The sequence below is a fragment of the Amblyomma mixtum genome, chromosome 4 (genome assembly GCF_055824585.1).
Source record: "Amblyomma mixtum isolate Tamu chromosome 4, ASM5582458v1, whole genome shotgun sequence".
NCBI classification, from domain to species: Eukaryota; Metazoa; Arthropoda; class Arachnida; order Ixodida; family Ixodidae; genus Amblyomma; species Amblyomma mixtum.
This window is the reverse complement of record NC_143015.1, coordinates 95,202,652-95,227,087: the sequence shown is the minus strand read 5'-3', so window position 1 is coordinate 95,227,087 and position 24,436 is coordinate 95,202,652. Positions and strand designations below refer to the sequence as shown.

Sequence of the window (24,436 nt, the reverse complement as noted above, 5' to 3'; positions counted from 1 at the left end):
GCGCTGGTGTTGAAAGCAATCTATGCTGGCAGTATACGCCAGTTCACTTACTGGCGTAGTACCGAGCCAAGATTAATATACCCCACGGTAATCTAAGGCAAGTTGCAAGCAGACAACCTGGACGTTTTTTCCCCGGTTTGTGCTCCTTTTGTGTTGCTATAAAGGGGACTGTGAAAACAACACAACCGAAGGGAGTTCTTAGCAAGATTTTGTTGTTTGGATTTTTATGGCTGGAATTTGAAATGAACTACATCTTCCCGTCAACGTTTTTGATGATGACGTCGACATTGTTACAGTCGCCGCGTTGTGTTCATTGAATAAAAGTGGATGGTCGTGCGGTAAAATCCAAGGGTCCCGCAAAACAAACAAACAAACAAAAAGAATAGCCCTTGACGTCAAGGAGAGTTTACTTGTGAGAACAGCGTTGTGGAACCGATCCCTGCATTTAATTCCTTTGCCTATTATGGCTCATAAAGGAACCGTTTTCAGTGAAGGCAGTCAATCGATGCAGCCGAACTTCGGTTTTCTCTCATGACGAGGGCTCAAAAGGGACTGCCAGATACTGAAGAACAAACATATAATGACTCCCCACGTTGGGGAAACTCAGTATCGCAACGGTAGCTAGGGTTCAGTATAACAGCTTTATCCTCCTGTTCAATAAAATGTAGGAGAGATTCATAAGTCAACTCTGTGACGTATTCAAGAACACCGCAGTTGTTTTCCATCTCAAAGGTTCCTCCACCTGACCTCACTGCCCATTACTTCAATAATAATAACCCATTACTATAATAATAATAACAAATTATTTTAATAATAACCTTGCTGCGACACTCAGCTTTTGAAGCTTAATGTTAACGAATACAGAGCAATCACGCAGGCTCACGCGAAGTACTGTTGACCACCCGTCCTGATGCAGGTTTACTTGAACTCTTGATGAATGACCTAGGAGATTTGTAACCCCGAAAAAGTGGCGATAATAACCATTCCTCCAGCAGACATATTGAACCTATTACTATAACTTGCTGATCGCACGCTGTGCTTTATTCGTCAAAACTTTTAATTTGCGCCAGTTTCGTTAAACTTGCCGCTGGCGCTCAAAACTTGAATATGCTTAATTTGTTTGAACTGTCACATTATCTCGCTTGCTTCAAATTTTGAGTCCCTGAAGAATGAATAGCTAAGCTCGACTGATGTTTCTTAAATATGCACTCATAAAGCGCTCATATATCAAAAATTCCACTCATAATACACTCATTTACCAAAAAGAAAAATGTCAGAATTGTGCTTGCGCAGCCGCATATAACTACTACGCATTTTTAAATAAATATAATACGTCGATAACATCTTATATACCCATTTTTTACTGCATGTACATGTCCGTATCGGCCATCGCTACAAATTTTACAATGAGCAACTTATCCTTTTTTCCGAGACATTCTACCCTCGAGCTTCCTCAGGCTGGAACCGTATTTCCGCCTCGGTCGTGTCCAAGACAGATCCAACTGCCTTCCAACCAGCATTACGCGTACTCTTTAGTAATTTCTGAATAAATTAGCCCTCTTTGCCGATTACATGCACAGTTGACTCGTTAGTTCGAATAAAGCGGAAATTTGGATTAAGCGAGTTCGAATTGACGACGGCGCACTGCATATATGCACATAACGTCTCTTTGTCATACTCTGCAGAAATTCGTTTGCGTTATCATTACCCCTCCTTTCTGCGACACCTCAGTCGCCGATAAGAAGAAATTAATAAAATTATTTTCTTAGCAGGCGCGCTCAACGCCGTCACAATATATCGCAGCATGGCACTGACTGTGTGACCCCATCAAATTCCTTGAGAACTTTCTTCAGTGATCCCTAGTGTATAACTGATGACTGATGCAAACCGTTTCTTTGTACGTTTATTAACTGCATTGAAAAATCTCTATCACGAATAAAAATAACAACAAAATAAATTAGAGTAATTGAAACTCACAGCAAACACGCATACGCGAAACGGATGTGCAAACCTGCGCACTTCGCTCGGACGAGCTGCTCTGAATGCATGGAAATGTGCTCGAAATGCAGGTCGTAAGTCACGTCCGCAAAGCAGCGCTCTACATACGGAGACGGAGCAGCCGTGGGCGTTCAAAGCGGTGACTGCTGAAGCGTCAAAGACCTTTGAACCCTTTGCAAGGGTTGATCGGTCGCGGACACACTTGAAAAAGCCACGCTTCCCCTCACCCATGACGGCGATCGAACGGCGCGACGGGCAAGAAAATAAAGAGAATGAGAATCGTTTTTGCGGAAGAGAGAACGGCAGGGAAAATCACTTCCCTTCGGAATAAATTGGGCCGTCAAAACAAACCGCCCCGGGATCCCGCCTACACGACCCGCCCACGGCGCGAACCCAGAAATTGGCAGCTGACGTCACCGCCGCCAGAGCCCCGCCGCCATGTCTAAACAGATCCACAGGTAGGTCGTCCCCGCCGAGCCCGCAAACTACTCAACCACGTCGTTGCGGCGACGCGGAGAAACCCTCCCGAAGCGGTCGAGCTCGCTCCACTTTTAACCTTCTACAAGTTTCAAACATCAAGCTTACCTCTTCGAGCGCTAAATAAACTCAGGGGTTGTAGCAGGAGCCGAAACGTCATCGCCAACGCAGCGACGTCGCTCGTCGGCGCGTAGCAGACGATATCCGGACATTCGTTCGAGAATGCTGCTGCGAACGCACAGACGAAGCCGTGCGTCGCTCGTAAGGCTAGGCCTAGCAAATTCAGCCGTCTGCGCCGAGAGAGCCGGGTTCGCGTGACGTTTCGGCGAGGGAGAGCGCATTTTTGACCCGCTCCGTGAGAGGAACAAAAATAGAGATCAAAAGCCGGGATAAGCGCGCCCGACTGGAGAAGGCATTATAGTCCCCGACGATCGCCTTGACCCGACCGAAGCAGTCCCTGCGCGGCTTTAAAAAGAAAACTCGGTTTTGACACCCCGTCGACGACGCAAAAACACGCGAACGAGCCGTCGGTGGAATGTCGCATGAATGGAGGGTCCCTGCGAAACGGAACCAGCGAGCTTCCGCTCGCTTCACACGCGCACACACTACCTGGGTCGCACACCGGCTCGCTGCAGAAGACGTGGTGTGTTGTTCCTTCAGCTGGGGAAGAAGAAATGTCTCGCTCCGTTGGTCGATGTGGTGCACAGGAAAGCCAGCCGCCGAGGCGAATCCCACGGGCACCGATCGTGCGCTAGCGCGCACTGCCGCCGCCGCTGCGCAAACACACGCACGTCAGGGAGCGGTGGGCGTGGAGAGACGAGTACACACCGAGGAGCCACGGGTCCGGTCCACAGCCGGGAACCCCACCGAAACGACCGCGGTCCGCGACTCCGAGATGGGATGCTGCCACGGGCGGAACTTGGTCGGCCGAGACGTGGCCGCTCATTGGCCGAGAAACCAGTTCCTACGGGTGTATTTTTTCCCCGTCCCAAAGCCGCGCTCATTGGCCCGTTACGCGAGCTTGCGTATTTGTTGCTTTATTTCTACCTTTGTTACCTCGCTTACCTGTGGCGGAGGCGGCGGTGGCGCCGTGACATGAATCGGCGAGTGCGCGCTCTCGCCCCGAGGCGGCGCCACCGTCGCAGCCGGCGCGGCAGCCGCGTCGTCTGCTTCTGCGGCCGGCCGGCCGGTCGTGTAGACGTGACCTGCCTTCGGCTGCCTGCACGCAGGAAGAATACGCTAGTTTTCCAGACCACTTTCTTTCCCAAGATGTCGCCGTCGCCGCACGCGCGCTAGCTGCTTGGGGAAGGAAGAAAGCCGAGCACATTTGAGCCGAGCGTGTCCCCGCACGCTAATTGCAGTTTTGTCTTTTCGGCTCTTTAAGTTCCGTTCTTGCCGGAAGCTTCGAAGCCTCCCATTTCCTTTTCGTGTGTGCGCACTCAGGACAAAGTGAGGGCGCTCGGCTCGGTTTCCAAACGTCTTCTGTCATGTGACACAGAGCGCTCCGCTTACTCAGTACTCCAACTGATAGGTCCTTGTCACAAAGGGCAATGCAGCGCAGTGTTGATTTCCTTTTTATCTTTCCTCTACCGAGTCACATTGAAGTGAACTCTGGTGAACATTTTAGTGAGACCAATGTCTTTAGAAAACACTAGCCAACAAGACCCATTTCCACTTCATAACACGTGATCCTGGCCACGTGCGTCACGTATGCCTGCGTTATTCCTGCATGATTGCGGAGCTGGTTGAGTAAAACGAACACGAAAAAAATGATAAGAAAACAAACTAACAGGACGGCTACCAATCTGTAAAGAGAGATTCGGTGACAGCTATTACGTTATTTATATTTTACGATGTGTTGATGTAGAGAGTACGAGAGCGACTATACGTGTCTGTTTATTTCTAGAGCGTTCTTATTACATACCCGCTTTTTGAGTACCTTTCCTTTCCAGTCTGCTTCTGTAGGCGCGTGGCGTCACTGATGGCCCTCTCCTCCAGCGGCAAGTTACGCAGGAGCTGCCGCACATGGACTGTGCTACAATCGTCGATTCTCGCCTAACACTCCATCCTCGGCCTCTACGGACAGTTCCCGTGGTAACCACGCCCTGGTTACGCATTCCTATGCTCTCAACGTCTCCGTCTCCTTCCATTGTGGTACCCGTGGCAACCATCCTCCGCTTGCGCTTTGTGCTGCTGCCGTTCATTCCTTCATCCACGGTAAATGCCATCCGGTTGTTTTCCTATGCTCGCGCTCTACAGTACCGTCTTCATCCCAGCGTAACCATCCCCCTTCTTCCAGATTAGCTTACCTTCTGTGTCGTTCCTGTGACTACCAAACACCGGTTTGGTCTCCTTACTCTTTCACCATACCCTCCCCAATGGGCACTGGAACTCCCTTAGACGTCTTGTGGACGTTTAGGACATCTGTGGGACGTCTAAGGGAGTTTCAGAGCCCATTGGGCCTTCATTCCGCGGTAAGTATCCTCCGGTCGGTGATTTCTCCGCTCTCGTCACAAACTCCTTTTTTTATGTTAAGCACCTTCCGGACGATTCACGTGGTAATCGCGATTTGGTTACGCCTGCATATGCTCTAACCATATCCTCCTCCTTTCCGGGTAACTACACTCCGAGTGGTTTCCGTGGCAACAGCTCACCGTTACCATCATCATCATCACAACCTAACTACGCCCACTGCAGGATAAAGGCCTATCTCATATCTCTCCAATTAACCCTGTCTTGTGCCAGCTACGGCCACTGTATCCCCGCGAACTTCTTAATCTCATTCGCCCACCTAACTTTCTGCCGCCCCCCAGCTACGCTTGCCTTCTCTTGGAATCCACTCCGTTACCCTTAAGGACCACCGGTTATATTGCCTTCGCATTAAATGCCCTGTCCAAGCCCATTTCTTCTTTTTGATTTCGACCAGGATGTCCTTAGCCCACATTTGTTCCCTCACCCACTCTGCCCGCTTCCGATCTCTTAACGTTACTCCTATCATTTTTCTTAGGTGTAACTCTTGCATAATATATGACAAAATATGACCCTGGGCTCATAAGAGTATCACACGGACGATGATGACGATTTGCTTTCGGTTGCTCAATGGCGCCGTGGCTACAGCGTTTTTGGTCTGCAAGCGGTGAAGTCAAAGACGCGTCTTTGCAAGCATTTCGTTCTAGAAAAGCCACGGGAAAGCTTTCGCAGTCACAAATTCAGTGGGCGGCCAGCGGCCCCGGGGATCAACCCACTCACCCCATGCATGTGATTGGTTTGGTTTTGTTGGTAGTTAACGTTCCAAAGCAACTCAGGCTATGAGGGATGCCGTAGTGAAGGGCTCCGGAAATTTCGACCACCTGGGGATCATTAACGTGCACTGACATCGCACAGTACACTGCATTTAGCACATCGCCTCCATCGAAATGCTACCGCTGCAGCCAGAGTTGAGCCTACGTCTTTCGGGTCAGCAGCCGAACACCACAACAACAGAGCCACCGCGGCGGCCCTTCTGTACACGAGGCAGATGCCCAGACCACGTGGCCTCCGCTCTGTTCCTGTGAAGGAAGCGTCGCATAGAATTCTGACGGCGATGATAGTTGATCGTTTTCTCTTACAGCGTTCCCTGGGTTTCGCGTCGTTGTAGTAGTAGTAATTAGTAGAAGTGTAGTAGTAGCAGTAGCAGTATAGTAGTAACCCGCCGCGGTGGCTCAGTGGTTACGGTGCTCGGCTGCTGGCCCGAAAGACGCGGGCTCGATCCCGGCCGCGGCGGCTGAATTTCGATGGAGGCAAAATTCCAGAGGCCCGCGTACTGTGCGATGTCAGTGCTCGTTAAAGAACCCCAGGTGGTCGACATTTCCTGAGCCCTTCACTACGGCGTCCCTCATAGCCTGAGTCGCTTTGGGACGTTCAAACCCCATAAACCAAACTAGTAGTCGTAGTAGTAGTAGTAGTAGTAGTAGTAGTAGTAGTAGTAGTAGTAGTAGTAGTAGTAGTAGTAGTAGTAGCAGTGTGCGCAACTGAAGGGTGTAGTTGCGGAGAATGGAGGATGGTATGACGAGAGCAGAGGAAAGCGTAACCGGAGGTTGGTTACCACAGGAACCATTCGGTAACCGCCCTCCGGGGACAACGCGCAGGGGGATTCCCGAGGGTTTGCTACTTAGGCAAAAGGAGAAGTCAGGTAACTACGAAGGGAATAGGGTATGGCGCGAGTATAGGAATGCGCAAATGTGTAACCGGAGGGCGGTTGCCGTGAAAGGAGGAGGGTATGGCGAGAGCGGATAAATGCGTAACCCGAGCTTCGTTGCCTCAGGAAGCATCCAGGGGGTGGTTACCGCGTGGCTGAGGCTGGCAAAACTTTGTTGCGCTTAAGCGTAGGGTATTGAGGCAAGTTATAACGTGCCGCAAGCAGTGGGAACTTTCGGCGACGCCGGCCCATTCGACGGCCTTGAACTGAATGTCGGGGTCATCGCTGGGCATTAGCTTATCCCAAGCTTCTTTAGAAGGTTCAGTAGAGTAAATTGCTGGGCCATTTGGTTCATAACGGGAAAAGGTGGGACCAGCGAAACAGACGCAGGACAAGAACAAGGAGGCACGCACACAACACCACTGGTGTTGTGTGTGTGCCTCCTTGTTCTCGTCCTGCCTCTGTTTCGCTGGTCCCACCTTTGCGCATTCTTTAGAAAGATCAGGCAAGAGTGCTGAGAGAGGCTTATGGACTTTGCACGCCCAGATGATATGGTGGAAGTTATCTTTCTCACCCCAGAAGCGGCTGAAGGAATGAATTACGTACGATGGGTAGTTTGGGTTGGGGAGGGTAGCAGTCTCCACATGACCTGTTGTCTGGTCAGTGCTTTGTGGGTTGGTGGGAGTGTTCTTCTCATTGCTTTGTAATGGGCAATGAGTTCGTGGTATGATATGAGTGGCTCACCGAAGGGTTTCGGTTCCTGACTTTGCGCCCACACTCGGCCGGCTAATTCTCGAGCGTGTTGGTGGGCAGCCTCAATTCCCGGATTCCCCGCGTGAGCTGGGCGCCATGTGAGTTCAGTATCTCTCAAGAGACGAGCCGGAAGAATAGGTTGGGGGCGATGGAATATGACACGCGCCGTCTGCAGCGAAATGCGCTGCACCGAGGAGCGGAACAGCACAGGTGGCGACGCGCACCTGGAACGAGTGTTTGCGGTAAGAGTGGATCACCGTGTACATACGCTTTGGTTTTTACATTACGGCCTTCGTACTACCTCCTTTTTGCTTCGCCGAGACCGCGTCTGTCAGCGCGAAGATTGCGCCTCGCGCGACTCTCCCGTCGCACGTGCATACAAAGCTAGCAGGGCGTCTGCTCCGGCGGCCCTTCCGCTGCTCGTCGCTGCGGCGCTGGTGTCGCGGTTCTCGAAGAACGAGTATGTTTTCGCTCTCTAGCTATCTAGCTCTAGTTACTCTCTAGCTGTGCATGTATACATGCCGCTGTCAAAGTCTTTACCTTTACCTTGATATATCACCAAATTAAAATACCTTTGCAGCTGTCGCTGAATCTTACCTTACAGAGTAGTAACCGTCATGTGGGTTTTTATTTGTAGAATAAACCACAGCAGATGGGTGAACGCTTTCCATTATATGGAATGCTGCAAGAAAAGATTTTTTTCTTTTGCGGGTATAAGAATAGTCGAAAAAAAGATACGTCGATCAAACATCCATAAACGGCAGAAAAAAAGACAGCTTTGCTTGTTGCCCAAGTCTGGGAGAGCAAAAAATGCTCTTTGTTTTGTTATCCTCGGATGTAACGGACTTTCGTGTGTTACCTCGGATGTAAAGAACTTTTGTGTCTGGACCTCGGATGTAATCGACTTAGTGTGTTGACCTGGGATACAACGAGTCGAAGTGTACCACCTCGGATGTAACAAACGCTTGGGTACTGCAGTCGGATACAACTTAAGTCTGCAGTGAAGCGCCGCCCACATTCAGCCTTCGCGCACAGAATTCCTCCACGACGAAAAAGTAGTCTGTCGCTTAAACGCTTCTTGTTACATAAACAAGAAGTTTCTGACAAGAAACAAATTATGAGCTCTAGAATTTTTATAGACGGATTGTTTGATATGGTGAAACGTTAAAAAGCTGATTTCGTTTACAGTTGCGATTGGCCAGCGGAGTAATACAGGAGGCCGCGGACCGCGGCCCAGGGTTAGCAACTGATGTTTTTTTTTAGTTGTATCCTACTATAACGCATTCATACGATCACAGAGGACCGCCTAAGAGTTTTTTTTTCTGCGACATTTGTCTTCTGAGAGACTGTCAGATACCCACATTTTGTTCACATGCAAGTTGTCCCTTCTATCATTAAACGAATCCTAACAATCCTAACTCAACAGCGCCTTTCTTCTGGTGTAATTAACAGTTGTTTAACAGCCATCTATATGAAGGTTCACGTGGCATGAATGGTCCAATCATGCTGGTCACTTGCTCGTTTGACAATTAAAAAGAAACACTTGGCAGCCAGGTTTTCGTCTGGGTTTGCAAGCGTGTTGTATTACGACGGAAAAAACGTCACTGTTTTTTCGTCTGGCGAGTTTGCCGATTTCGCAGCAAAATATGGATTTGCTCACCGCACCAGCAGCCCAGCATTTCCTCAGTCAAATAGAGAAGTCGGACGCACTGTGCGTACGGCAAAATAACTGTGGCGTAAGAATGATGACCTCTGCATGGCCTTGCTTGTTTATCGAGACACACCAGGAACAACTGGCTTTAGCCCAGCACAACAGCTGATGGGGAGATACCTCCGGAACACACTGCCAAAGCCTCACACAAAGTTGGAACCACAGTGGCCCGACACAGCTGTGGTCCGTGAACGTGATAGGGATGCACGGCAGAGACAGACAACAGACTTAAATCGCCATCACGGAGTCAGAAGCCTTTCGACTCTGCGACCGGATCAGGGTGTATGGGTAAGGGACGTGCAATGTGCTCGGGAGGTGCTGAGCCCAGGTCAACGGCATCGCAGCTACGTTGTGGAGACAACAGGAGGCTTCCTGGTCCGAAAGAGGCGTCATCTGGTGACCTATGGGTCGTCTGCGTCACTGACTCATGGAGAGGAGGAGACGGCCATGGATTTTCCGAAGCAGGAAACATCCAAGCACATTCAAGAGGCACCAGAACTAGCAATGCCCTGCACGACTGTTCAAACTCCGCGCTGTCCTGATCCTCCATGCACGCGGTACTGGAGTACAATAGTCCCATGGAGGAAAAAAAACCGAGGAGGGAGCGGCCGGCGACAACCTTGAAGCCTAGTCTTAACAAGTAAAGATATAGTAAAAAAAAAGAGAGTGTGTCCCCCCCCCCCCGTGATCACACCACGTGATAGCGTGCGGTAAAATCTAGCCCCGCTGCGCGCGCGCATGCGCAGATTAGCGCGGCAGACTGACTGTAGATCAACCTCCTTGCTGTAGACGCCCGCGCCGCGGGGCGCACATACGCGCGCACTAAAACATACCAGAATCAAAACACAAAGGACAGACTCGGAGAGCGAAAAACTGAGGGAGTAAACGGCTTCGTAAACACTCGGCTTGCGAACGCTGGCCGCGTGACGTCACGCTCCCTCCTTAGTTTTTTTTCCTCCATGAATAGTCCCCCCTTGGAGACTGGACTTGTGAAGTGATTCCTTCGAGAAAGAAGGGATTTAGTGCAGGTGGCGCTGTATAACATTCCGCGCCCCATATATTTTTTGATCATGCCTCCTGGAGAGGGAGCGATATAGGAAGAGTCATGGAGGAAGGAAAGAACTTCCATGGGAAGAGGCAATAAAAACTCGGGGGCAGTTTTCCACGTTAACTATGGTGGGACGTCTGTTTACTACAGTCTTTACATAACAAATATGACAAAGTCTGTAAATTGAGACGGGATATTACAGCAATCCTGTCCCAGTCCCATAGCAGCTCGATTTCTTCTACCTTGCGTCAATGGATCGATGGATCTGCATCAATGGAGCATTCTTAGAAACTTCGAATTATTGTCTTGTATGTGCGACCGATTTCTCTATTCAAGTGGGTTAAACGTCCCAGTGACTCTATTCTCGTCTTGGGACTGTATTCCCTCTGGCGGGCGCGTGTTGTCGTGGTGGAGTCTGTAAGATCGAAGCCCGCTCGGTGGCAATGTCGTGTCGAGTGGGTGGAGATCGCGCTCAACCTTGACGAGGAGTATACAACTGCAACAACCCTCCAGCAGTGTCCAAGCAATAGCTGAATGCTCAAGGCAATGCGTCTTTGAATGTAGTTTTGGCAGTCTTACAGTTCTACAGTATCGGTTACTCTGTCTGCAGTGTATTGTCCTAGCGCCGTGTATGGCGACACGCTTATTGTCATTCCTCTCTCTGGTCCACTATAACATTTGTTTATTGTATCCCGCATTACTGCGATTATGTTCGACCATGTATGTTATCACTGCTGTTGTACATTATGTAAATAAAATTGATTTGTAACCTCGGTAAGTGGTTTCAGTCCTTAAAACATTCAAATGCATTCTATTCGTATTCTATTACTTTGTAGTTGGTGCAGTTGTAAGTATTGTGCTGACTATTCATGGTTAATATTTTGCATACACCCCCCTTCAATGACATAACACCATTTTGGTGAATCGCGAGTTTTGTGACGCAATTTTCTGGGAGACGCTTAGTTTTCATGTCGATGAGCCATCTAGTGCTTTCTTATTAAAGGAGTATAGACACTTACCCTTTGAGTGCGTGTTTTTTTCTTCGTAATGATGCGTAAGCCATTATTATACATGAATTACTCCGTATTATCTTACAATAACTAAATAATTTACAAATAAAATTTTTCACGTTGTTTCGGTTTCGGTTTTGTTGCGACGTCAAAGTGGGGTTATACATCACGTGAGGCATGAAGACACTGCAATATAATCGCTGCTTCATCGTTTTAATTGATTACAATGCTGAAGCCAGTCTTTCTCAAGAGCCGAAATGACAACAAATCAGATTGTAGGTCTGTTCGATTCAGAACTGGTTCTCTGCACTAATTCTGAAAAAGTTCCGTTGGTGCCGGCGCGGTGCAATTCCAGTTTCTTGGTGCAGGTGCAGCGCGTCAGCAGCGTCACAAATCACTGGTGCGGAGATTTTCAATCGAGCGCGTGCACGCACAGGCCTTGTCGTCTGCTATCCGGTTCTCGTCCGTCGTGGTGTGTTGTGTTGCGGTGCATCGCGTCTGTTTTTCGTGCCTCGTGGAGTCATGGACTACGACATCGCCGAATCCACTTTTATGGAATTTTCTGAGTCGTCAGACAGCGAAGATGAGGAAGCCGACGTAGTGCTTTCTTTTGCAGCAACACAGTTCGGACAGACCGCAACAGAATCCCCAACTACTACGAAAGCGTAGTAGCTAGGTATTTCAGCTTCGAATTCAAGAGGCTGTTCAGGCTGTCGCGAGAAACGGGAAAAACTTCCTTTAGTTGGCCATTGATGTTAACAAACAAAACGTCGGCTGCGCGCGTCGTCTGCTTACGCCGTCAAACACGTGCACCACTATCCTGCACCTCCGTCTCTGACGGTGCCGCGGTTCTTTGCACCAAAGCGGCACCACGACTGCACCAAAATCAATCGCGGACGGTGGTGCAGGGGGCGCTGTGAATCGAGCGCTTTTAGGGTGCCTTTTAGGGCACCCTAAGCGCTTTGGTGCAGCGCACCGTGAACCGGTTCCGGCGGTGCAGAGAACCACGGCTGAATCGAATGCAGCTTGTAGTTTTTTTAAAGCCTCACATGACCTATAACCATACTTTGGCGTCTCAGACATCGTCGGGCTGAAACCGAAACCCAAACAACATTACAGAAAACTTTCATTAGCCGCCGTAGACGAGCACCACGTGACGATTCATGCATAGTAATTTTTCCCGCATCATTGCAGATAAGAAAACGTGCGACCAAAATTAGGTGTCCGTATTCATTTAAAATGATTAAGGGACTATAGACGCCTAATTTTATTGCGTCCTTTCTTTTTTGAAATGATGCCTTAGGCATTAAAATACATTGATCGCTGCGTGGTTTTTGTCTACGACCTCTAAATAATACATAATTTAGTTTCTTCTTTCAAGGCATAGAGTTAATATAACCGTTTCAAGGTGCTCTGTTTCGGTTTCAACAACCGATTGACGGCTGTGACGAGTAGTTGATGTTTAGGTCACGCACAAAAAAGAAACGGCAATATAAATGTGATACACAGTTTTAACTTATTACAGCACTTAAACCAGCTGCTTTAATAGCTGAAATTACAACAAACGACGTATCAGCAGCTATATCGCCGTTTTTTGCGCTCCACGTGAACACACAATAATCGTTCGGCGCATGAAACTGAAACCGAAACAGCATCAAGAATAAATTGAATTTAAAATATTGGATGATGATGAATTTTTATGGCGCAAGGGCATCTATGGCCAAAGAGTGCCATGGCACAAGGTTTTTCTTATACTCAAGGTGGGGTCAAAGACCCATTTCCCAAGAACTTCACCCTAAAAAAGCCGAGCGCCAGGCAGGGTAAAGCTTGTACTCATTGTATCACCGGTGGGTACCCGGCAGCACTGGGGATCGGACGACTAGGCCACCGCTGCGGTCAATTTAAATTATTTAGCGGTAGTAGGCGAATACCAAGGGTCTCTCCGTGTATACCAATGTCTAGCGCGTCGTTTGGAAGAAAAAAACACGCAAGCAAAATGTGGTTTCTACGTCCCACTACAGAATATGTCACCCAACCCCGTTATTTACTCTCTTCTGACCGTCCGCATCCTCATCACGGCCCTTTACAATAAGGGTTCCTTGGGCGTTGCCATACTGCTCGCTGGACTGTTGCGTGCACCTGGAATGGTGGAAGCAAATAGCAGAATCCTAGCCTCCCTTCATAGGCAGGAAGAGAGTCCCAAGCCACCGTCTCCAGCCGGCCATGCATCCCGCCTCCTTCGTCTACGAACGTCACTGTGGTTTCGGCAAGCCATATTGAGTCCCATGACAGTCCCTCATGGCTGACGTGACGCGAGTGGCCTGACTATGGTGGCTACAGCCACCATAGCCTGACGTCGCATGTCAGAACTGTAGCGAGAGACTGGCGCCAGACGTCGCAGCGAGAATGGCGATTATAAAAAAATTTGCAAATTTCGCTCGCTTTCGGTTTCTAAACACAGCTCTCCATTTTTTTTTATGCGAAGCATACTACTTTAGCTACCACTTCAGCCCTTCACCGTGGTTACGCGCCTACAAATCACGTGATACATGACGTCACACCACGTGACACGATGACGTCACGACAATGGAGAAACGGGGGCCCACCTCGCGCAGTCACTGTGGTTGTGCGCCTCCAAATCACGTGACACATGACGTCACGACAGTGGAGAAACGGGGGTCCACCGCGCGCCGTCGCTGTTGTGTGCGCCTCCAAATCACGTGATACATGACGTCACACCACGTGACACGATGACGTCACGACAGTGGAGAAACGGGGGCCCACCGCGCGCCGTCGCTGTGGTTGTGCGCCTCCAAATTACGCGACACGATGATGCTTCGCATTCTCAAGGCTTAACCAAGTTAAGCCTCAGCCGTTTTTATTCATTGCACGATGATCGTCAAAACTGCCATGAAAGTGCATTTCTATGTGCAGTCTAAAAATAAAAACAGATTCAGAATAGCTCTACCAGAATAAAATTCATAGGGAATTTTGTGGTTTTAATTGGGCTCTTCGTTACAGGTCGTTAACTAAAAAAAATGCTCAGAAATTATTTGAAGTATATAGAGAACTGTATGACCTTAGAGGCATTCTGAGCGGTGTTGTTTTTACACTTTCCTCAGTGAAAATACATTGGTAAAAAAATTCATGAATAGAGTGTACAAAATGAGTTTGCTGGCAATTTAGGAAAGCAAATCAGTTTTAGGCTTTAGTGAAAGCCAGTAAAGATAACATCACTGCACAGCTCTACTCCAAATGAATAGATTTGTACCAAGCTCACTTCAATTGCTCAAGGCAACCAGAACCTAAACCCCGCCGTGGAGGACACGATGGAGAGAATTAAGGAAGCATAGAGTAGGTGCCGCCACCTAACAGCACTCCGCACTGTTGAAGGGGAACTGCAGCTCCGCCTTAAAGGGCAACTGTAGCACTTTTTTGAGAATTTCGCAATATTCAAAGATTCAAATCTATAGAGGCTGTAGGTAAAGCATGCCAAGTGTTCTTGCACTAGCATTTGAAATAGTGACGTAATCGACGATTGAATATTATGCTTCTCCCCAATGCGCAAGAGGGATGCAGAGAAATTCAGCGTGACGTCACTGAAGTTGATTTCAAATTACCGCTGTCGTCAGCTACACCCTGCCCTGACTCGTTAGACACTGCCAAACAACCCTTGGCAGAGTTTCCCATTGGTGGCGTTGGTTTCATTCCATCAAAGCAGGCATTTGTGCGTTGGAAATGTACCGATACCTTCGATGACGTCATCATATGCCCCTCCCCACTTGGAGTTGTGTGCTGTGGAGAAGCTTGAAGCACATCCGGATTTTAATCGGCGATTACTTCACTATTTCAAGTGCTAGCCCAAAAAGACTTCGCATGCTTTACCTGAAAGTTTCCCACATCCGACCTTCTTAAGCTCATTGATATCTAAAACCTATGCAGTTTCCCTTTAAGGGTATGATGCGATAGTGTATTCGGCCAATTCCCATATATGCAGACGGTCATTCTCTACGTTCATAGATCCCTGGGAGTCCTCATACCCCTACTGGTGCAGTGGTGCAGCGGTTAAGTGATCTGCTACTGCCCTGCGATGGCAGGTGCTCCCAGCGGTGGCCCCTGTGCGGCCCAAGTTTGCTTGCTATCCGGTGGCAGGTAGTGATGATGCCGCAAGGTCACGTGACATAGGTGGATCACCTGCCTCATAGGTTGCTCTCTGGGGACCACCACCTTCCAGAGCCATCCCTTGATTGTTCGCTCACAACGCCGACACCGGATTCTATGGACAACAGGGCCTTTAATGCTATTGCGTTAAAATTGAGGGATACATATAAGCTCTGCCTCAAAGGTACAATGCGACAGCATTAATGGCTCTCTTCAGTGGCCCAGTGGTCGAGGGGCAGTCTGCCCAGCTCACGACACATTGGGGTGAGTTGCGAATCCCGGCTCGACCATTTTTCACTTCAGCGCAATAGCTTTTCTTTCTTCACAGGTAGTATGTAACGGTTGTGGGATGACATCACTACCCTGTAGACCCTGCAGGAATTGTGCAGTGACATGTTCGCAGTTGTACCAAGTGATCACAGTGGGGTGTTTCAATTACCCGAGCGAGGTTGTGTAGTTGTCACGTCATGACCAACTCAACCAATCCAGTTTCTCCGCTCACGCTACTGGACGTTAGATTTTCTGCACAATGGGACTGTTAAATATGTAATGACGTTATGGTTTGGTTTGATTTATGGGGTTTAACGTCCCAAAGCGACCAAGGCTATGAGAGACACCACAGTGGAGGGCTCCGGAAATTTCGACCACCTGGGGTTATGTTCTCGCAAATAGTAAAGCATGCAAATACTTTCCCAGGTGCCTGTGACCCCTTCATGGTTCCGAGAAAGCCTTCACATCGCTGGCAATGTGGAGTCTCTGCTGCCTCTGCTTACGCATTTTCCTAATATGAACAGGCTGCCAGTGCTCCCTTCAAGAAGTAAACATAGCAATACACAAGGCAAAAAAACAATAACTGATGTCAAACTTCAGATGCCTTTATTCAAATCACCTGCGATTAACAACCAAGGCATTCATTCTTGGTCCCGAAAAATGGTGGTTAATGGACAAGAAAAGGCACAGCCCCCCAAAAATCAAAAATACACAACTTATAAATACACACATTTATAAATGGAAGCCCTTCTTTGGAAATTTCCTGCACCCTGAACAAAGGCCAGTTACCCTCCTGAGTAAACAAAGTAACCAGCACGCCCCCTGGACCTACAATGTGGCAGTATAGGCTCTTCAAATGCCACCTTGTAGAAAACACCGCCCAACAGTAGTAGTGAGGGTCAGTGGCCTTGAAATTTGGAAAGCGCAACAGCTCTCCAGTTGTCATGCCAACGAACTGATCTCCACTTGTGGACATTGGACCTCAGAGATTCAAGCTGCTGAGATGATTTGGGAAAGCCTTGAAGCAACTCCTGCGAAAAATGCAACACACACAGGGATATCAAGAAATCAGGCGTAGGTGAAAAAAAAAGTCATCTGCATTACTACGCCCACTGCAGGGCAAAGGCCTCTCCCGTATCTCTCCAATTCACCATGTCCTCTGCCAGCTGTGGCCACCGTATCCGCGCAAACTTCTTAATCTCATCCACCCACCTAACTTTCTGCCGCCCCCTGCTGTGCTTGCCTTCCCTCGGAATCCAATTTGTTATCTTCAGTGAACATCGGTTATCTTGCCTTTGCATTACATGCCTTGCCCATATCCATTTCTTCCTCTTTGATATTGTTAACTCACGTTTATTCCCTGACCCTCTGAACTCTCTTCCTATATTTTAACGTTACACCTATCGTTTTTTTTCCATAGCTCGTTGCATTGCCTTCAATTTAAGTTGGACCTTTTTGTTACCTTCCAAGTTTCTATGCCATAGGTAAGTACTAGTTGCTGTTATACACTTTTCTCTTGAGGGATACTGACCATTCATGACCATAATCATGAATGGGCATTCAGAGCCGTTCATGATCTGACAGTACCTACCAGATGCATTGCCCCATTCCTATTCTTCTAATCATAAAATTAAGAAATCCTATTGCACTGTAAAGTTGGCCCTGACACTTGGTTTTACACAGTCAATGTTTAGAATGTTTAGCAATGCTACAAATGATAGATGGCTCTCTTCAATTCAAGGTTGGAAAGTGTACTAATATGATGCAAATGACATATGACAAATGGCACAAATATGTCCCAAAGACATGCTCAATTATGTACAAGTCACTATACACATGCAAACAGAGTGGAAGCCTGTATGTAAGCAAAGTTTTCATCTAGGAGGAATCGTAACGTGTTTTGTACAGCCATTAGAGCTACTTGGATCCATTAGGAATCTAGGGAGTGCACACACCTTCACGACAATAAAACCTGCAAGAGATTTTAATACTTACGCATATCTGCTGACAAAGCTCACTGCTGGTTTCAAACACGAGGCCGGTCTGTTCAGGTTTGACCAGCTCTCTCAAGCTGCAATGATATTGAGAAAATAGCAGCGTGTGAATTAGTGAACAATTGTCACTCTCTTACAGAAACAGAGACACCAAAATTTAGTAACATTTCCTTGGTGCTCTCATGGGTTTTGGTTTCAGTTTCAACAGCTAGCGATGGCTGTGATGTCATGGGTAAGTATAGGTCATGTGAGGCATGAAAAGCGCGGCAATATGATTACTGTTTTACTTGCTATTCTGGCTCATGCGGCACAATGGCTTTAGTGTTGCGGTGAACTGAAATGACAAAGCAGTGATCATGTCCCAGTTCTTTTTGTGCCTGATGTGCCCTATATTTGCCTTCGACACCACAGCCATCGCTTGGCTGCGGAAACCGAGACAGGTGGGGGAAGAAAGTCAGTTATAGACTATTTAACGGTCGTATGTGAACACCACGTTGCGATTTATACCGGGTGTCCCAGCTAACTTGAACCAAGGGTTTAAAAATGAAATATTGGGGTCAGGAGAGTGAAACTACCTGCATATTGGTGACAGGCATTTGGCGCACCACAGGAAATTTTTTGTATTGCAATTACTTAACTAGTAATTAAAATAATTTTTTTTAAATTTTTAATATTGACTTTAGACACTAAGTGTGATTCGCAAAGTTGGAGAGCACTTTCAGAAACCCCCATTCCATTATTCGCCATAAAGAAAACCTTACGTGTACCTCTTTTTTCGAGCTCGAAAGAAAGCCCGCGAAATACAAAAAAAACCACGTGACGAGCGCATTCGCGCGCCGCGATCGTGCTGCTCTCAACCGTGCTTTCAGTGAACGAAATCAGCTCCGGTATTCATTCGGCGGCCCCGTTTCAGAGGCAGGCCGATATCTTGGTGGTGGTTTCTTCGGCCGTGTCAGCCAGTTCGCGCGTGACGGTGTAAATTGTAGCGAGTGCGCTGCGCTTTGCAGTCGCGATAAAGACTGCCAAGCTCGAAGTTTTCAAATGAGAGGAGTTTTATTTGCCAGTTGCAAAGAAAATAAAAGTGGCGGTTTATGGCTTGGCTGTGCGGCGATGACAGCCGTGGCATGCGGTTGTCCTGACTCCATTTCATTTCGGTTTCTTACCAATTATAAAAAGTGCTCGAATAGGTCACCTTGTGCGACGATACAGCTATGGCATCTTGTAACCAAATCAGCCGTTGCATTTCGTATGACAGCCTCAGGCATGTTTAAACAGACTTCCGTTATTTTGTCTTTAAGGTCTTGCGGTGTGGAAGTTGGTGTGCTGTACACCTTGTCCTTGATATGACCCCACAAAAAGTAGTCCAGAGGTGTCATATCAGGAGACCTGGCTGGCCAGTTCACGGGACCTAGTCGTCCTATCCATTTCTGCGGGAACGCTGCGTCGAGCCAGGTCCGAGCCTTGGCGCTGCTGTGCGCGGGGGCGCCATCGTGTTGAAACCACACATTTGTGGCCCTGGCGAGCGGTAGATCCGAAAGGAAGTCGTCAACGGGTCCTCTGAGGATATCATTGGTGTAGCGATCTGCTGTCAGCGTCTGGTCGAAAAACACAGGCCCGATCAAACTACCGTCGAAAAGTCCACACCAAACACTAAATGACCACTGGTACTGGTGCTGCGTCTGTAAAACCCAGTAGGGATTTGAATCGCTCCAGTAATGAGCATTGTGCAGGTTCACCTGTGAATTGCGCGAAAAACTAGCTTCGTCACTCCATATCACTTTGTTCAAAAAATCCGGGTCGTCCTGCATCTTTATCAGAATCCAATTAGCAAAATCGGTCCTGTTTTGGAAGTCCCGTGGCAACAGATTTTGATGAAGCTGTACGTGGTACGGATGCAGGCGGTGTTTGCGCAGTATTCGCCAAACTGATGACCTGGAGACTCCGGTATCCTCGCTCACGCTGCGCACGCTTGCTTGGGGTTCCAGAGCGAACAGCGATAAAATATGCGTCTCGAAGTCCTCGTCAAAAACAGGTGCTCTGTGTCGTGTGGACGTAAAACTGCCCATCCGTCGCAGCGTCTCGAAGGCACGCAGGATCGTTACTGAACTTGGCCGCCTGCCTGGGTGCCATTGTTGCATAAGGTCTGCAGCGCGCCTTCTGTTCCCATGACATGCACCTAGAGCCAGAACCATGTCTGCTTTCTCTTCATTTGTAAACGGCATGTCTGCAGTGCTAGTAATCACTACACCAAAGATTCAGTCTCGCATGAGAGTGGCATAAGAAGAGCACACGACAAACTGTGCTTCACCGCTGCTTCCAGCTTTCAAAATCCTCATTAGGAAACTGCAACACACAGCCGCCAACACCTCGCGGCGAAACATTATTCCCTGTATTTCTCTTTTGCTTCTGAGTGACAAAGCAGACTCGCCATCTCAGTATCTTATCAGATTGGGACTAAGTCGTCGTCGCCGGGTGCCAACTAGCTGACGCGGACGAAAAACCCCCGCCAAGATATCGGCCTGCCGCTGCAACGGGGCCGTCGAATAAAGGCCGGAGCTGATTTCGTTCACTGAAAGCACGGTTGAGAGCAGCACGATCGCGACGCGCAAATGTGCTCGTCACGTGATTTTTTTTGTATTTCGCGGGCTTTCTTTCGAGCTCGGAAAAAGAGGTACACGTAAGGTTTTCTTTATGGCGAATAATGGAATGCGGGTTTCTGAAAGTGCTCTCCAACTTTGCGAATCACATTTAGTGTCTAAAGTCAATATTAAAAAATTTAAAAAAATTATCTTAATTACTAGTTAAGTAATTGCGATACAAAAAATTTCCCGTGGTGCGCCAAATGCCTATCACCAATATGCAGGTAGTTTCACTCTCCTGACTCCAATATTTCATTTTTAAACCCTTGGTTCAAGTTAGCTGGGACACCCGGTATATTAGTATTAACGTCATACGCATCATTACAAAGGACAAGACACTGAGGGCCAACTCAAGTTGGCCCTGTGTCTATAGATCACTGCCTTCTAATGGCAAGGATGTTACTTTAAATGAAAATTGACTTTTTACAAGAAAAAGGGGGGAAAAAAAATGACGGCTGATCTACATATCTAGGCCAAATGCAAATTAGGTGGACTAGCACTGCGTGGCCATTGTTTTCGCATTGTTTAACATAGTTATGCATCATGAGTCAAGATACTGCTGTGTAATTACGTATATCAAGTGCATTCTTACTAACTCCTTAGCCAATAGATGATTCTCCCGCCATCATGTTTTCCCAAGACATACCCTAGCTGTGTCGCGACACCAAGAGTAACAACTGGGATGCCAAATAGCTTCCGAAAAATGATCTCAGTTTATAACCTTACTGACAGGGCTGACAGGAATCCTTAGCAAACAAAGTAGAGGACAAGCAAAAATGAAAAGAGCAGACAGCCATAAGTCTATGAACACATCCGCACAAAGAAAGACCGGAGTGACCAGAAAATATCTGCTGTACAGCTGATTTTGGAACAACCATTGTTCTGACTGCTGTAGAAGTGTACGATCTGCATGTGCTTGAGAAAAATTTATTGTGGCCCTGCCTGACAACCCAGCTGCCTGGTACTGGTGCCAGTGGGTGAAGCAGTGCACGTCCACTCCCACTTGCAGGCACCTCAGGCGACTGGCTTCAGTGATGGCATCGAAATAACTATATTTCTGTACACCTCAATCCTGCAAGTTTTTGCTGCTGGGTGTACACTTCAAGCTTCCCAAAATCGTGATCCTGTCCTGTGCGGGATGGGAAAAAAAGAAAACAGCCGACTACCCTACAGCCTCAAGCAATTTTTCTTTCTAATGCTATACAAACTTGAGCATGTGCAATGATATTCCATGTGCATACAGGCAGCATGAACTGTGACAGTAACTGCACCAAGCATGCACATGGTACTGTACTAGGGGTTTTTTAAAATGGTTATGATAACTACTCAGTAGGCTATAATAAATGAGAAAATATAAGAAAGCAGCCAAGTGTAGACTGTGCAATAAAAACTGATTTGGGGTTCTCCTGTAATGCTAGCCACGTGTGATAATGCTGTCTCTGTCGTTTTGTGGGAGCAAGCCAAGTTAACACACAGTCAGTTCAGGAATTGATAAACAGTTCCAAACTGCCATCCATTTTCACACCCCAGTATGAGCCGTTATCACTGCTGCTGTCAGTGCTACCACCATTACCCATGCTTAACCCACAACAGGACAAAGGCCCCGTCCAGTGACCTCCCCTTAGGCCTGTATGTTGCAACTGTCATGGCTGCCATATGTCAGCTAACCTTCTCTCTTTCACCTCAACTTGTTCCGTACTTGCCTTAGTATTCACTCCGTTCCCATCACAGACCACTCACCACCTTTTCTGCAAATTACATGCCCCACCTTAGTCTAAGTGATCATCAGCACGTGTCGGTCTATAAAACTAGCTTACGGTTAATGGGGGTTTAACGTCCCAAAGCGACTGAGGCTGTGAGGGACGCCTTATTGGAGGTCTCCGGAAATTTCGACCACCTGGGGTTCCTCAACGTGCACTGACATCGTACACGGGCCTCTAGAATTTCGCCTCCATCGAAATTCGACCGCCGTGGCCGGGATCGAACCCGCGTCTTTTGGGTCAGCAGCCGAGCACCATAACCACTGAGCCACTGCGGCGGCTTGTAAACTAGTAGCAGCTACGTTGTGACTGCACACGGTCATGCCGGTCACGCAAGGAGAAGTCACGCAAGCAGTCCCCCGTGTGTCCCAGGGCTCGAGAGCGGCGGTCTCACCAGGGGTAGTCGATGGCGCAGACGGGCAGGCCGCAGCCGAACATGTCGACCACCTTCATGGGCAGATCCAGCTTGCTCGAGGAGGTGTGCAGGCAGACGCCAAGGTCAGCAGAGCCTGTCCGCAATGTATGAAGTGGATTAAGGCTTTGGAAGCTACTGGCAAAGTTAATAGTTAAGTAAGTAAAGTGACAGCTGGTGTCTGGATTCTTAATCGATTACACAGACAAGAATGGGTCGGATTACAAATTCTCCTGCTAATTTCTCAGGCACTCAAACTACCATAACATCACACTAAGCCATGCATGAAATGGGCTGCATAAAAAAAAATACACGAGGTAATGCAATTAAAGCATACTTCTACCATATATCTCATTCAACGTAGCAGTGAGAGACATAAAAATCTGCTCAAGGCTTTGAATGAGACGACAAGTCCCATAATAAAACTGATGCTTGGCTTATCAGCATGTGTGGCTTTTGTCAAACTTTCGGAGCATATCACAACTATAGCAGTGTTGCTTTAGGCAAAAGATTCTTTTATGGCAATTCCGGTGCTGAGACCGGGAGCTGAACACCAAAATCCTTCTGCAGAAATACAATCAGCTAAAAGAAATCTGTTCATTTTTAGACTTCAGCACGAAAAGTAGCCACAGACACTGCACTAAAGAATGACATGATGTGCCACCACTGATGTTTAAAAGTGGTTACATACCCAAAATTCTACCTCAAGACAAAGAATAATGGAAAAGGTATACCAAAAAAATAACCAATACCTAAAAAACACAATTAAAAATAAAAAACGCTTTTAAAAATGCTGCAGCCGGAAGAAGGTCAGCATCAGCAGAGTTTTATTTATTTATTTATTTGAAATACTACGGACCATGCATGGTCCTAGCAGGAGGGGCACATTCAAACACTTTTCAATACAAAAAATGACAAGCATATGCATAGAGAAAAAAATAAGTCAGACAATCAATCAGAATTGAACATATAGACAGGCATCGCAACACAAAACAAACCAAACTCATGAAATAAAGAGATGACGTTCCAACTCTGCTACAAAATTGCTGGACAGAAAAATATGAGAAGGTAATGCATTCCATTCGGATACAGTTCTACGGAAGAAACTATTTTTAAATGTCTTTGTGCGGGCGAAAATTGGTGCCAGTGAGTGTCCCTGCGTATGTCTGGTTCTTCTTGTACAATGAGCTTTGACGCAATTAGGCAACTTCATTTTTATTTTTCCTTGCAGGCAGTGAGGAAGCAAGATGAGGCATAAATAAAAGGTTTAAATAAAACTGCCATGAATTCAAAGGTGTTTCGATTTCCACCGCCAAATGTCAAATTGAAATTGTGCACTTTTTGCTGGGAAGCAATGAGGTAGATTTTGGGTGAATTTTGGCACAGCGTGAATTATGACAAACTTGCTGAATGAGTTCTGCAACACTCAAAGCATCATCATCTGTACTACAGAGCTTCCAGTAGTCAACAAATATGGAAACAAGAGAGAAATCCTGCCAACTGCATCAGTGATCACAGCATTGCTTGTGTGATGCAATCAAAGAACGTGCCACTACCCCAGTGAAAAGGTGGTCCTGAGTTTGAATCCCCGACTGGGATGAATTTTTCCTCAACTATGAGCTTTCTGTGGAAGCTGTATAGGTCTCCTTCGTAGCCATATAGCTGTACTGAGGTGGATGCTAATAAGTAATCACTACGCTATTTCTTATCTATCTCACTCGGGGGATTAACCTAATCATTTGACCAGCTTATATCACAGCAGATGCCACCAAAAACTATCATCACTGCTTTTACAATAACCTTATGAATAATGTCACCAATAGCAGTCAGACAGCATGAAATATTAAATGTCCACAGTGAAACTGCTTTTTTGACAAAAAAATGGCTGAGGCTTAACTTGGTTAAGCCTGGAGAATGCGAAGCATCGTGTCGCGTAATTTGGAGGCGCACAACCACAGCGACGGCGCGAGGTGGGCCCCCGTTTCTCCACTGTCGTGACGTCATCGTGTCACGTGGTGCGACGTCA

General features: G+C 47.5%; 2 protein-coding genes across 5 annotated transcripts in view; both read right to left on the bottom strand.

Moving 5' to 3' along the window:
- Positions 1-3,448, bottom strand: part of Myo10A (unconventional myosin 10A) — a 142,575-nt gene extending 139,127 nt beyond the window's left edge. The window contains exon 1 of one of the 2 annotated variants that reach the window (XM_089587152.1): positions 3,085-3,448. The gene's annotated coding sequence lies outside the window, so the exon portion shown is untranslated. The remainder of the gene's footprint in view (positions 1-3,084) is intronic. The other variant, XM_089587153.1, reaches the window with a different exon arrangement.
- Positions 3,449-16,194: 12,746 nt separating this feature from the next.
- The window catches only part of Alg1 (ALG1, chitobiosyldiphosphodolichol beta-mannosyltransferase), a 68,355-nt gene continuing 60,113 nt past the window's right edge, over positions 16,195-24,436 (bottom strand). For all 3 annotated transcript variants that reach the window (XM_089587149.1, XM_089587150.1, XM_089587151.1), the window contains 3 exons: positions 22,393-22,507; positions 17,601-17,676; positions 16,195-16,636 (listed from right to left, as the gene is read on the bottom strand). In XM_089587149.1, coding sequence (XP_089443275.1) covers positions 16,505-16,636; positions 17,601-17,676; positions 22,393-22,507 — 323 coding nt within the window. In that variant the 3' untranslated portion in view covers positions 16,195-16,504. The remainder of the gene's footprint in view (positions 16,637-17,600; positions 17,677-22,392; positions 22,508-24,436) is intronic.